At 27.2% G+C, this 14380-nt stretch overlaps 2 protein-coding genes across 2 annotated transcripts; one reads left to right on the top strand and one right to left on the bottom strand.

Annotated features, from left to right (window-relative positions):
• Positions 1-3094: 3094 nt before the first annotated feature.
• sel (canopy family protein seele) lies at positions 3095-4130 on the top strand. The gene has a single exon (XM_015524694.2). The coding sequence runs from the start codon at positions 3496-3498 to the stop codon at positions 4036-4038; it is 543 nt and encodes a 180-aa protein (XP_015380180.1). The 5' UTR covers positions 3095-3495; the 3' UTR covers positions 4039-4130.
• Positions 4131-7262: 3132 nt separating this feature from the next.
• On the bottom strand, positions 7263-14281 carry Taf6 (TBP-associated factor 6). The gene is made up of 12 exons (XM_089220477.1): positions 14110-14281; positions 13786-13963; positions 13092-13178; positions 9717-9870; positions 9506-9656; positions 9304-9439; positions 8612-8791; positions 8310-8544; positions 8110-8252; positions 7870-8035; positions 7515-7621; positions 7263-7455 (listed from the first exon to the last, which is right to left on the bottom strand). Exons 2-12 carry the CDS (start codon positions 13933-13935, stop codon positions 7384-7386), a joined length of 1581 nt encoding a protein of 526 aa, XP_089076603.1. The 5' UTR covers positions 13936-13963; positions 14110-14281; the 3' UTR covers positions 7263-7383.
• Between the last annotated feature and the right edge of the window lie 99 nt (positions 14282-14380).

Below are 14380 nucleotides of genomic sequence, written 5' to 3'. Positions count from 1 at the left end.
ACTAGCTCATGGATGCTTTAGCATGATGCCACATGCCCGCATCCTTTCCACATTTTTTGTATCTGCTCTGGTACCTATCAGGATGTTTAAATTCAATTGAGTGGATCACTAGCTGCGTACCTACTACCTATGTCTGTTATACTTCCACTGTCCAAACCTAGACTCATGAATTTCCACAGTCTTTCGTTTATCTACACCTATACAATAGTTGTTTAATATTTAAAAAGAATAAAGCAAAATTCATCCCTGTAGAAATTATGGAAACAAGAATATTTTATCGATTTTTTGTTGACGTAAAATCATCCCATCAAATACGATTTCACAATGAAATAATGCCCCAGTCTATAATTGATTGTTATTATTGTTGGCTGTTGCTCAATATCAATTTGTCTTATTATAAATAATTGAGAAGTATAAATAAATATAATTATACCTAAATGGTTAAAAATTCAGGATAACAGTATTTTTTTAAATTTAAAATCTATATAATACCTATTATAATTAATATTATAAAAATTTTATGCTATCTGGCACCTGCTAATGCAGATATATTTGTATAAAAATTTCAATCCTTTGTTATAAAAATTGAACAATTTATACATTTTTACTTTCAATTTAATTTATAAATTTTTATGATTTTGTTGAATTTTATCAAAATTTGAATTTCGAACGCTAATAAAAATTAACGCGACTTTCCAGCAAAGTTTTTCTCTTGATAAATGTAAGTAGAAAAACGTATTAGGAAATTTGTATTTAATTTTCAAAATTTATCAATTAACGAAGAATATTTTTAGAATTTTTAACTCAAAATAGTGTATATATATTTTGTAAAATTTTACCTTTAGACAACCATGAAAAAAAATATCGATGATACTTTTTATTTAATTAACACACATGATAACTAATAATGATTCATGAGGAACCTATAGTACTCAATTTTTAAGTTTTTTAACTAAGTGAACAATTATTCTATTGTAATAATAAACAACAAATAAAAAAAACGAAAATTTCTAAGACAATTGTATCATGTTTAAAATGGAAAATGATCTCATAAACATTTTGTGAAAAAAAAATTATTGTAAAACCACTACATATTCATCGCTTCAGAATCTAAAATAATATGATTAGAATACCTATACAGGCTATACAGCTAGTAGGTATATGGCTTAATACATTTTTATACTTTTTTTTGATAGTGAAATTTAATTCAAGGAGATTATTGTTAAACCACAGATTTCTATTCATCTAATGACTTTAATATCCTTGATATAACTTTATAACTTACCAAAATATTTTGACTGTGTTAGAGCAGGATTACACACAAAACATCACATACATAACTATATATTAACACTTTTGTCACTCTTTATAGTCTTTACAAATGTAATTCAGGCGTTAAATCGTGTTTGGCACATAATAAGTACCTATGATACATTTCTACAAAATTAGATTGTTTTCCACTCCCTTATATTTAACTTTTAACTCTTTCGTAGTTATGTATTATTAAAGTGATATGTGTGGTCGTTGGATGGAATTATCCTTTTATTTATATTCAGACTAATATTCTATATGAAAGCAGGTGTAAGGTAGAATTTCCGCAGCATTCTAGCAAATTAGTCATACACTACTGCAGATATAAATTGCATAATTCCAAAAGTTCTTTTGACATGCACATCAATGTTGCGTTGTCCATTTATAACCTTCAAACCTACCTAAATTAATTACAAATCTGATTCAATCAATGGAGAATAAAAATAAATCATCACCTTTACATCTCGTATACCCTAAAGTCAGTCCTCCAATATTATATAATTGAATTATAAAATAGGTAATTCCCATTTTTAATTCAGTTAAATACTTTGGGATTTATCTCGAAAAACACCTAGGTGGGATTACCCACATCAAAAGAACATATTCTTTATTATTATTTTATAAAATATATTTATGACACAAATTACAAGTTATTAGTTAAACTAACCGTCATTTTTATTTTGTTTCAAATTGGTATTAATTCTATCATCGAAAAATGTAAAAAAAAGATTACTTTAAAAATAATCAGTATCACAGGAGATAAAATACCAATATAAAAAGTTTTTTTTGGGTGCTTGTTTCCACCCCCCCCCCCCCATGTAACTACACAACTGATAATCATAATGATGAATATAGGCAGGTATCTACCCAAATGTATTAACAATAATATAATGGAATAATTTACGATGTTATAAATAAAATTTAAAGCGTACAATTGTTTTGATTTTAAATAAGTAGATAGTTGTTTAAAATTATGAAACCTATTTGGTTATATACATTTTGTTTTGTGGTTCTAATAAAATGTATTTATTATGTTTACAATTGGCCATAATATTTGGTTGGAATTAGGTACTTGTTGTTAAGGCAAGCTCTATACCTGATTTAAATATGGTTATTAGTAGTTACTGATTTGTATCACGAACTGAGAAATAAATATATAAATACCTTAGTTCGTGATTTCCATATTTTTTTTTTTTACATGACTGGTAAAGTAGTACTAGAAATATAGTGAATACAAATAAATTAAATAGTAGTATAAAATAAGATAATGCTTTTCATCTTAAGTGATCGGAGAAAAATAGTAATAAGCCATTTACATGATTCTAGGGGGGGACGTCTTTCCTCCCCATCACTACAGGTGCGCCCATTACCACAGAATAAAATACATGCCATTACATCATCAATTTATTATAAACATGAATCTCCAACCACCTATCCCAAATTGACAAAAGTGAGAGGTAAATAAAATGTATACCTACCTACCTATTTTAAAGTATTCGAATATTCAGTCTGAATCTATTTTATTTTATAAGTATTCCGGTATTCTACTACCTATTATGAAATCAAAATCAAAATATTCTTTACAACTTTACAATAATTTTCTCGTTTTATAAATTTATATTTTATTTAACATTTAATTAATTGTATTTTTTAACGCAAAACATTCTGTGGCATATCACATCTCTCAATCACAGATTATATTCGTTGATATAAGCAATCTATTTCCCCCCCCCCCATACTTCAACCACTCAAACAGGTTCGAACTTAAAGCAAAAAAATATGTTATCTGTAATTTTGTACTATATAGTATAATATAGTATATTACTATTACTATTTAATATTTAGTATTTACTGTATTTAGTATTTTTCAGTTGTTTTGAGTGATAGAGACATAGAGTTTACTGAGTTTAGTGAGTCAATATAACTTTTCTATGTCAGTGCAGGGTTCACTAACGAATTCTAATTGCAACTTTTATGCGATGTGTATTAAAATTTATGTGTTGACTGTTGAGTGATTTAGTTTTTAGTATTAATTATTATTCACAGTTCACATTGACAAGTAATCTGGCTATAGTTTTGTTTTTTTTTTTGTTTTTAAATTAGCTGCCTAGTGCCAAAACACAGGACAAAACAATTATTGATTGACACAGAGTGCTTGAATTTAGAAACACAATTTTTTTCATAATGTTTTTCCCTAAATATTTATGTATGGTTTTTGCGTTATTAATGCCATGTATAGCATTTGACTCTTCAAATTTAAAATGTGAAGTGTGTTGTCGTCTTGTTGAAGAAATACAACGTAATGTTAGTTCTGTGGATCCAACAAATATCGTGCAAGTTTCTAATTTCCGATTGGATGGAAATGGTGACCAAATAAAACAGACTGTTCCATTAGCTCGGTCACAATTATACTTAACAGAAGTTATGGATTCTGTGTGTGAAAAGATGAATGATTATGTTCGTGCTACATTTAAGAAGAATGGTACGCTGACAGTTATGCCATTGCTAATAGATGGAAAAATGAACCCATTGATGAGTGAGGTAGAAGTGGTTCAAGACTCTGATCTGAATAAAAGTTTACAGTACCACTGTGAAGACATTGTTGATGATATTGAAGAAGATCTCATAAATATGATTAAGTCTGAAGATGATGATCATATTGTTCACTCCATTTGTACTGATGTTATGCAATTGTGTCCAAGAAAAAATAATAAAGTAGAACTTTAACCAAAAGTTACTGAATTTAAATGTTTTTATTTATACCTAATTTATTATGATTAAATATTGTTTATACATAAAATAATGCTGATGTGATTTTATATTAGCTTCTTTTGTTTTATTAACCTAATAAATTTTCTGTTATATGCGATAGTATTATGTCTAACATAAGCAATGATACAAGTATATATTTTGCCTTACGTTTTTGATATACACCCAGACAACATATGTTTGTTGGCTTGAGTATTATAAAAATGTAATTATGTATTACATATTACAATACCCAAGTAGTAACTAGTATAATTTGGTGTATATAATATTATTGATAGCTAGTGCTAACATAATTTTTTATAACTTATCCTTATTATTCTACTAAATACTAAATACTCTAGGACAGAGATGGCGAACCTATGTCACACGTTTCATTCTGTGACACTCGCACATTATATCACTGACACGTCAATTAAAATATAATTTATAATTTTTGCTTCACTTCCAAAAAAATTACTGATAATTTAAAATTAACTTGAACTTATTATTGTAATATATTGTAAAAAATCACAGATATTAGTGCAGCATGTATTCAATTAAAATCTCTAAATCATAATCTTAGCTGGAAAATGCAGCAACAGATTTCTCATTAAAAACTAAATTTGTAATTAAAAAATTATGTAATTAGGTATATTAATATGTAATAGTAAATAGTAAATGCTGTTAAGTTTAAATACATTATATACTTAACAACAAATAAAATCATGTTTCTATGTTTAATTGAATTATTTTTTAAGCAAATTAAGGCCTGAAAAGCTTCTGACACTTGAGGCAAATTAAATCAAACCAAACATTTTGATTTGACACTCAGTGACTCAGTTATCAAAAGGTTTGTCATCCTTGCTTTAGGACTATAGTCTATAGGTGAATGAAAAATGAATGAACAAGACTATTGAATAGATACCTAATTTTGTAATTGATTAATTAAAAATAATTTATCTTAAGAATTATGCCTTCATAAATCTTGCGTTAAAAATTATACAATATTTGTATTTGAAGGTTCTAGTCATTCAGGCCCGGATTAAGATCTACAGTGCCCATAGGCTTTAAAAAAATTGGTGCCCCTATTTAAAAAAAATATTTCACACATTTCTCTACTCGGTACTTGATTAAATAATAAAATATTATTTTAGGTTTATTAGCCACAATATGTACATGTATATAATATGTGAAAACAAGTAAAAACATAAATGATAAAATTAAAATAAATAACGAACCATTAATTTATGCTTTTCTTTTTTTTATTATTGATTACATAGATAATAAATATTAATAATATTAATAGTATAACAATATTATTTATGATTGATTATTACTATTTCAAATTTCCGATATATTTAAATAAAATTTAAAATAACATCAGGATAGTATGCGGTGCCCGTGCCCCTAAATCCGTGGTTATGTAGGCTTAAGCCTACACTGCTTACGCCCTAATCCGGGCCTGGTTACATTTTTTGATGACCATACACTCTATGTCAAAATAAAATATCAATGAATCATAATAGAATATTTTATTAAAAGATACCTTACCTACTATACTCAATGTTAATAATTTTTGATAAGCTGTTGCAAAATGTTCTTAAATAAGAAAGTTTAAATACAATTTTTCACTTTTAGTAACCTAATTATTATTCATTGAATTAAATCAAAAGACAATAATATTTTAAATTTACTTTGTCAAATATGATACAAATTAACTTAAAAATTGTAACCATTGATTTTTGTTGTTGTAATTACATCCCCATAGACGGTATAAACTCTTTCAATTTCATTAGACGATATTCTTAGCAATAGTTGACATTAGGGCCATTTTGAGATAAGGGCAATGGGATCATTTTGCCCCAAGCTCATTTTTAGAATATTTTTAGGGGACCCTCTTAGTCATAATGTATAATAATTAATAACAAACTTTCAATGTTATTTCCCCACCCAGACATGACAGAAACCTACAGGTGCGCAATTAGAAATTCTGTCAAATAAGCGTCCGAACTAGTCTTCTGGGCCTACACCCGGACATAGTGCCATATGAAAAAAAATCTATTATTGAGCTATTTCTGACAAAGGACTAAAATATATATGACAAAAATCATTTTTGACACACATAATATAGTAATACTCTAATCTATATAACATTGTAGCTCGATTAACTATGGTAGGAAACAGTCTAGACAATATTTTTAGACTAAAATCATGAACATTTATAATTCAAGGATAAATTATAATAATTATTATATTTGGTGAAACATTGCTAAAAAGTTATTAAAAATGTAATGCAACACATAAACTTGAATGAGCTTATTAGAAGGGCCACCACATTATTTTACCCTTGACCCCGAAAACTTTAGGACAGTCCTGGTTTATATTAATAAATCCCCTTGTATACATATAAATTAAAATGTTATTAGAACATAAGATATTACACAAATATACATATAATAATATATTTACCATCAAATTTGAAAATAATGAATGTTAAAATTTTTTACTGGTACACATCAGACCAGATTTACCGAGTTTCTAATACCAACAAACAAGTATCTACGATAAACCAGTGGCGTCAAAGTCTAAATTTTTACCTATGACATTAGACACCTCCACATAAAATGTTGATACCCACCTATTTCTTATAATTGCCTTACTATACACAAAGTATAGTTTTCATGTAATATTATCAAATTTTAGTTCACAATAACTGTAATATCTAATACAATTATCATAATATATTTTTGAATGACAAAGGTAATCCTCTTACCTACTAAAATTACCTGACAAATGTCATAGGTAAATATATGTTTTGGAGCCACTGTGATCTATCGATAACTGATATTCATGTTATTTTTGTTATTCTTTATTGACACAGATACAACTGAATTTTGTATGTGCTTTATGATATTTGAAAATCATTTAAACATAAAAAATATTTTTATTACATCAAAATTTTTTTTAATGATTCTTGCTAAACCAAAACCATTGTGCTTTTTGAGTACATTATTGTACCGCAATGGAAAAGAAAAGTTAAGAATAAAAAACTATATCATTCATTTATGGCCACCAGCGTGGTAGTAATGATCAAATATGGGTGGCAGCAGTCACATACATTTAAAATAAGAGAATTACAGATAAGTCTGACAGTCATCAGTCATATATCAGCCAACTTGTTAAGCGCAATGAATAAAGACAAATTTTCTTTAACTTATTATTTATTTTCATTTATTATACAATTTTTAGAATCTACAATAATAATAATTATTTATAAATAAATAACCTTTCTTTTAAATTTATTTTGTTTGCTTAGCTTGACATTCAATTACTAGGATCTTGAAATTCTGATTTTATATTTTGCTGAGATAAGTATACAGTTTTATTTGGTGGAGTCTGAAAAAAAAAATATTTAATATATGATTATCATATATTAGAGCATTTAAATGATTTACTTGTGCAACAACGGGTCGTTGAGACATGAGAACATATTTTTGAGGATTTACAGTGTTACTTGTGGTTGTTGCGACTGGTCGACCAACAACTGTTCTAGATTGTGTATCTATATAGATTTAATTTAATATTAACAACTAAATATAAAGTTAACACATTTTATATTTTATTTAAATACATTTATTTAAAACAAAGTTCTAGACTCTAGACAGCGTTAATTCTCAGCCAAGTGTCACCAAAGGGTGATTTCTTAATTCAAGATACTCATGTTACTATTATAATATCATATATACTTATTGTGCTATGTTGTATAAATTGTGTATTTCAAATTGTATAAAAAAAAATACATTTATTTACTTGTTTGTGTTACAGTTTGATTGCTTGTACTTTGAGTAGTAGTCGTTGTACGGGCTTTACATACAGCAGCATGCAATTGTATTCCAACAGATCCAAATTCTTTTTTGTATTCGTCTAAACTATCTGGTGGTGAATGAGTTATTTTTAATACAGGAGTCAATATTTTCTGAAGAAATAAAAGTAAATTAGAAAATATATTTATAAACAAAATATTTTAAAACAAAAGTTTAAAAAAATTACGCAAAGTAAGTGTTTAATTTGGTTTCCAGATATCCGATCAACATTATTCTGAGTAACTTCTGGTGAATCTAGTCTATCAGATATCATGCGTACTCTGGGGATGACAAATACTTTTATTGTTTCAGTTCCTAATTCTGCTAAACCTAAAATATTTTATTTAATTAATTTATAGTTACAAATAGTTGATTAATTTTATTTACCTTCAAGTGCACCATACACTGATGGAAGAGCAGTTTTGTCCGAATTAGTAGCATTTGTAAATACTCTAGTTATACGAGTTTGTACATTGTTTGTTGGCGTATTAAACATTTTACAAATTTGTGCCATTAAACGCGAGGCAAAATCTCTTAAAGCCCAATGATTGTCAATTTCTGGTCTCATGCACAATTGTTTACTAACAACACAAGTGACAACAGAGGGGATGATTTCATGCAGCTAAACCATAATTGTATAATTGAATAATAAAAATGAAACAGTTATATGGATATGTCATCAAACTTACATATTTTTCTAAATAAAGTGCTGGATTATCCAATAATGCTTTGACCATCCTCATTAAATAAATAAGTAATGCTAAATTATTTTGAACAACATTTACTTTTACTCCTTCGGCAATAAATGTACACATGCGAGGTAACATTTCATGAAGACCTGGGTCAGATGCCAAACTTTGAAGAGCTTCCTGAAAAAAATTAATTGGTTAATTGTATAAAATTCATCACTATTTTATTATTTTTAATTCATAATCGATACTTAAGTAGAAAATGTTTAAGCCTAATTCAAAGTAATATCCAAAAGATAATTTTTGTGTTAACATCAAAATACTTTTCGTATGAAACAGATTACACATTATATGAAAAAAAAAATTAAAAATATGCCAACTTATATTAATTATAATAGTAATATAATTTGTGACCAACAAAAATCATGTTTGCCACCCTATAGGAATTGAAAAAAATGCTAAAATCATCTTCAAATTTTCAAAGATGTATTGATAAAACTTTTATTAAAATTGTTTAAGTAGTTAACTTGGGATTTGTTACAGTAATGCAAGAAGGATATGCATAGTTGTATACACATCAAAACCACAAATAATTAGGACATTTTTGACTGAAAAATATAAGTATACTGTTAAACGTTTCATCCTGTAATGAAAATCTATATTAATAATCTATATATAATCTATATACATACAGCTCTTCGAGATTCATCAGAACCAACACAAGCTTCTGTTATTTCCTTATAATAAAGCTGTTGTTCAACTGATAACTCATGAGTTGCCAATTGTTTCACATGAACAGTTTCAACATTGCGTAATTTTTGAGCTTTTCTAATGATAAAAAAAAAAAATGAATTAAAAAATTTTTTCCCCTTAAATATATAGTTATATTTATACCCTGTGGATGGTCGTCCAGAAACTTCCTTATCAATGGGTTTTTTTAATTTGTTTAAAGGATCTACACATTCAAGTTTTTGAACATCTTTGGATACAGAAGGAGGATTTTCTGGCACAGTTGGTTGAACTCCATCAATAGCCAGCCAGTGGCCTAAAAATGTAATATAAATTAAGTAGGAACTATTTAATAATGCTAAGTAATGTGACTAACATCGAATGCTGATTTCTAAAGGCAACTTAGCCAAAGGGGCATTAACAAATTCAATAAGATCAATATCTTTATCATCAATGAAATGCAATTCTCGTCCACCACCAGATGCATATCTAAATGGTATATGGTCTTTAGAATGAAATCCATATATAGGCTAAAAATAAAAAATAGCATTTTAGAATAATATTGTAAATAGGTCTAATAAATTCTGTCATTCTAATTAATTTACTTATCAACTGCATTATCATCACTAGTTTAGTAAACCAAATAAACCTTTACATTATTCAATGTTACAATATTCTTAGTGTTAGCTTACAATTGATACAATCATTTTCATAACTAGGGCTCGGATGTTTATAAAATTGCATATTTTTTTTCAATTTGTCCAATTTAATGCTAACTAGGATACAAATTTTATTTATGTTCTACTGAATCAAATAATATTATTTTTACTTTGCATATTTTGGTATTTTAAAACAAAAATTGCTTATTTCAGTACATTTTTTTAAAAAACAAAATAAATTAACGAATTACAAAATTAACTACACAATTTTTATGTAACATTTAAAGACGGCTACATACATTCGTACAGCTGATCGACAGAAACAAACTCAGTCACAGAAACTGATTTTTGATGTGGTCGGTAAAATATCATAACTTTACATGGATATGTGCGGAGTGTTTTTAGCAGCCAACATTCCTTTCCACAAAGTAAATAATACAATATTTCGTAATTTTTTAACACCATATATTGGTAAAGAAATACCAGATGAATCAACTTTACACAAAAATTATTTGACTGATTGTTATGGAGAAACAATAAAAGATATTAGGAATAATGTCATTGGCAAAAAATATTTGTGCCTGTAGATGAAACAACGAAGGAACAAACTTGCGAAGGCCACTATGTAGAAAATATGATTATAGGACATTGGTATTCTTGATAAAAATACACCGGGTAAATTGTTTTTATTGACCTCCGAAGAGTTAGGAAAAGAAAATTATTCCATAATAAGTAAACTTTTTGATAAATCAATAGGTTTCTTCTATGGCCTGCAGGCATTTGTCACGGTGATGTTCTTTTATTTTCTTTTGTTACTGATGCCGTACTATACATGATTAAAGCTGTGAATTCGTTAAAGGCACTTTATTCGAAAATGGTGCATGTCACCTGTCTTGCACATGCACATCATTGAGTAGCAGAAACAATTTGTGGAAAATTCAATAATGTAGACGGACTCGTGTCAAATGTTAAAAAAGTATTTTTGAAAGCCCCATTACGTTTAGAGATTTTTAAAACAGAAGCCTTTGGTATTTCTCTTCCTGCTGTTCCTATAATAACCCATTCAGGAACGTGGTTAGAGGCGGCATTTTACTACGCTGATAATTTTACAAGTATACAAAATGTATTTTTTAAATTGAATCCAGATGACGCAGTTTCAATCAAAAAAAATATTAGGATTATTGCTGAATCTAATTTAGGCCCAAACTTAACATAAATTCAGTCAAATTTTAGATTTTTACCAGTCAACATAACTAAATTAGAATCATCAGGACTGACTTTGTTCGAATCAATTGAAATTGTCAATAATACAAGAGAAACCCTCAAAATCGATAATGGAAAAGTAGGAAAAGAAATTTACGACAAACTTCAGAATGTAACAGAAAAAAATAAAGGATTCATTAAATTTAAAATTTGTACCATAGCATTACTATGGTAAAAATTTTGAAAATGCATTCCGGTGAAGTTGATACCATGAAAGAAATAGAAGAAGATTTGAAGGTTAAGGATCTTGCATTTTTCAAATATGCTCCAATAACATTATTATAGTTGATGTAGAACAAAGTTTTTCACGCTACAAAAGCTTACTTAGCGATAACAGACGCAGTCACAAATTTGAATAAATTTAAAAAACCATAGTAGCACAGTGTAACGCTAATAATGTAATAAATAATAAAAATGTATTTTAAATTGTAGTAAACAAAATAATATATAAAAATATAATATTTTTGTTTTATGAATTATTGTAATAAATTTTTTTGTGCATATTTTGATGTTTTTAATTGCTAAAAATGCATATTTTATAATTTTTAGTGCATAAATACATGTATATTACAGTAGTTTTAAAATCATAAACATCTGGCCCTATTCATAACTAAATACCAAAGGTTTGATAAAATTACTTATGAACCTACTTTGTTTCTTATACTAGGTAACTTGTTGATGGGATGTCTACAAAGTGGGTGAACCATCGTGTTTTTCAATAAAGCAAATAAAAAAAAAACAATAAGACATAGGGTTTCTATATAAACTTCAAATGCATGGTTTGAAGTTTATGTTAAAACTATGCTAAGACCTTAAAAAATGTTGCATTAAAGTACCGATGCTAGTTCGGAATGCATTCTACAGGTTTTGCCGTTCTACACTCGGTTTACGTTTTTGGAATATTGGACAAAAATAATCTGCCTCGTTTTTATATATGGTATGTAGGGTTTTTCTTTCAACTTTATTATCTTTTAATAGTTACTGTAGTAGGTACTTTTTACTGTAATTTCTACTATAGATTTTATTAGGACTCAGGAATGTAAGTAAAACGATGGAAATAGCCTAATGTGAAAATTTTTGTCAATAAAAATGGCATATATGTAGAGCGCATACCGAACAAAAACTTGTATGTAGAACGCATACCCAACTAGCACCAAAGTACCTTGGGTAATACTGCTATAGATATGGAATAATTTTTATTTTGGTGACAAGTAAGTTGATATTAACATTAGTTTCTTAAAATACAATAAGTTATAATTAAAAGTGTTAGTAAAATAAGTGGTGTGACTAGTATCAATAACAATACAATTAGTTAAAGATAGGACATTCTCATAAAACATGGGATGTCTAGAATCACTTCTAAAATATCTTACATCTGTCTAAAAAAACTTTTTTTTATTATAAGTTTAATATAAGGAAGGAAACTTTGGAGTACAGAACTTTCAGGTATTAAGTTCATAACTTCATTGAGAAGATCTGGGCACCAACCATGTTTTAGATGACGAGGTGGATTGTTTGGAATGGTATATTTGCCTAGAGTTGTGATAAGTGGGTTGATTTAACGGGACAAGTTTAAGGGGTATTGTTTGTAATATTTAGTTGGTATGTTATTCAAAATAAACTTTAATGAAACAAAAAATATGATTGTTTGGTTCATCCTTAAGTAGTGCTATTCATTCAAGTACCCTGGGATTAATAGCTTTTTAATTGTATAATATGCAATAAAATTCATACTAAATTAATTAGCGATTTATTAATTAAATAACTACAATTTTATTTATTTGAAGATAATCATTATTAAATAAACTAATATAATTTGAGTTACTTACCTCAATACCAAAAACTTTTAAAGCATTATCAATGTCTGATGGCAGTAATTTGCATCTATTAGAATGCATCATAAACTTTTTGCTTTCCTAAGAATAAAATTAAGAACACATAATGATTAAGATGTATAAAAAATTATCAGTGTATGTAATAAGTAAATTTATATAAATCTTGTAGGTTATAGTAAATCAATTTATTTAATTATGTAGATACATAGAATATGGTAGCAATATTAGCACAGTTATGGACTTACTAGTGTTTAGTATCAGTAAAATGCACTGCTTACAGTGTAATATATATCATGAAAAAAAAATGTTATTTATAAAAAGAGGGTTGTTACTTGATTCAGTTTTATTAATTGATCATGAATGATGTTCTAACTACCTGTATAAATACTACTTACTACCTATATAAATATGAGATATATTGAAAAAATAATATATTTGTTAAGTTATAAGGATGGACAGATTTTAATAATTTTCAGATAGTTCAATGACATTCTTTTATTTTATTCAACATCTTATTACATGGTCTAAGAAAATATATTGAGTATGGATGTAGCTTTATATTATTTGTTGTAGCTTTATATTATTTGTTATATTTTATCTATGTCTAGATTTTTGATTTTAATTAAGCCACAATGGCTTAAGTAACGATCAAGTTAACACACTTAAAATTGTTTGTATATGTACTTACTTGTAACACTAATTTAAGACGATAAGTGGCAGAATCGGATATTTCTTTAGCTGCATCGTCTGATAGATTACCAATACCAACACTTTCTGCAATTACCTTTAATGATTCGGTCGGTAAAGTAGAACCATAATTTACTTCAATTTCACCCATTCTGATAATAATGCAATTATCCCAATGACTATCAAACAATTACAAATAAAACTATAAATTTACTACATAAGTATAGTTATAGTATAGTTAACTCAGTTACTGTATAGTTAACTCAAATATAATATAATAAACTGTATTAAAGACAGACATTGTACTATTGTATAAACAACTTACTATATGTTTTCTGTATTGTACTATAGTTTTATAGACTATAAAAACTAGTTAGTAATTACTAATTAGTTATGATATAATTTTTAGTTCATCATAGTTTGCAGTTATGTTGTTAATTTGTTATGTAATATGTAGTATCAAATATTATAATATTGTGAATTGTGATCTATCTATGTAATGTTGTTAACTTTACTGTCGTTTGTTTATACCAATCTATTCTGTGATACCACCATAGAATATTAATATTCTATGATACCACTAAACAATAATTATA

The sequence above is a fragment of the Diuraphis noxia genome, unplaced genomic scaffold (assembly GCF_037042655.1).
Source record: "Diuraphis noxia isolate RWA-SAM2 unplaced genomic scaffold, SU_Dnox_SAM2 contig0002, whole genome shotgun sequence".
Lineage (NCBI taxonomy): Eukaryota > Metazoa > Arthropoda > Insecta > Hemiptera > Aphididae > Diuraphis > Diuraphis noxia.
Note: the sequence above shows the minus strand (reverse complement) of the source record. Positions and strands in the feature narration are given on the sequence as shown.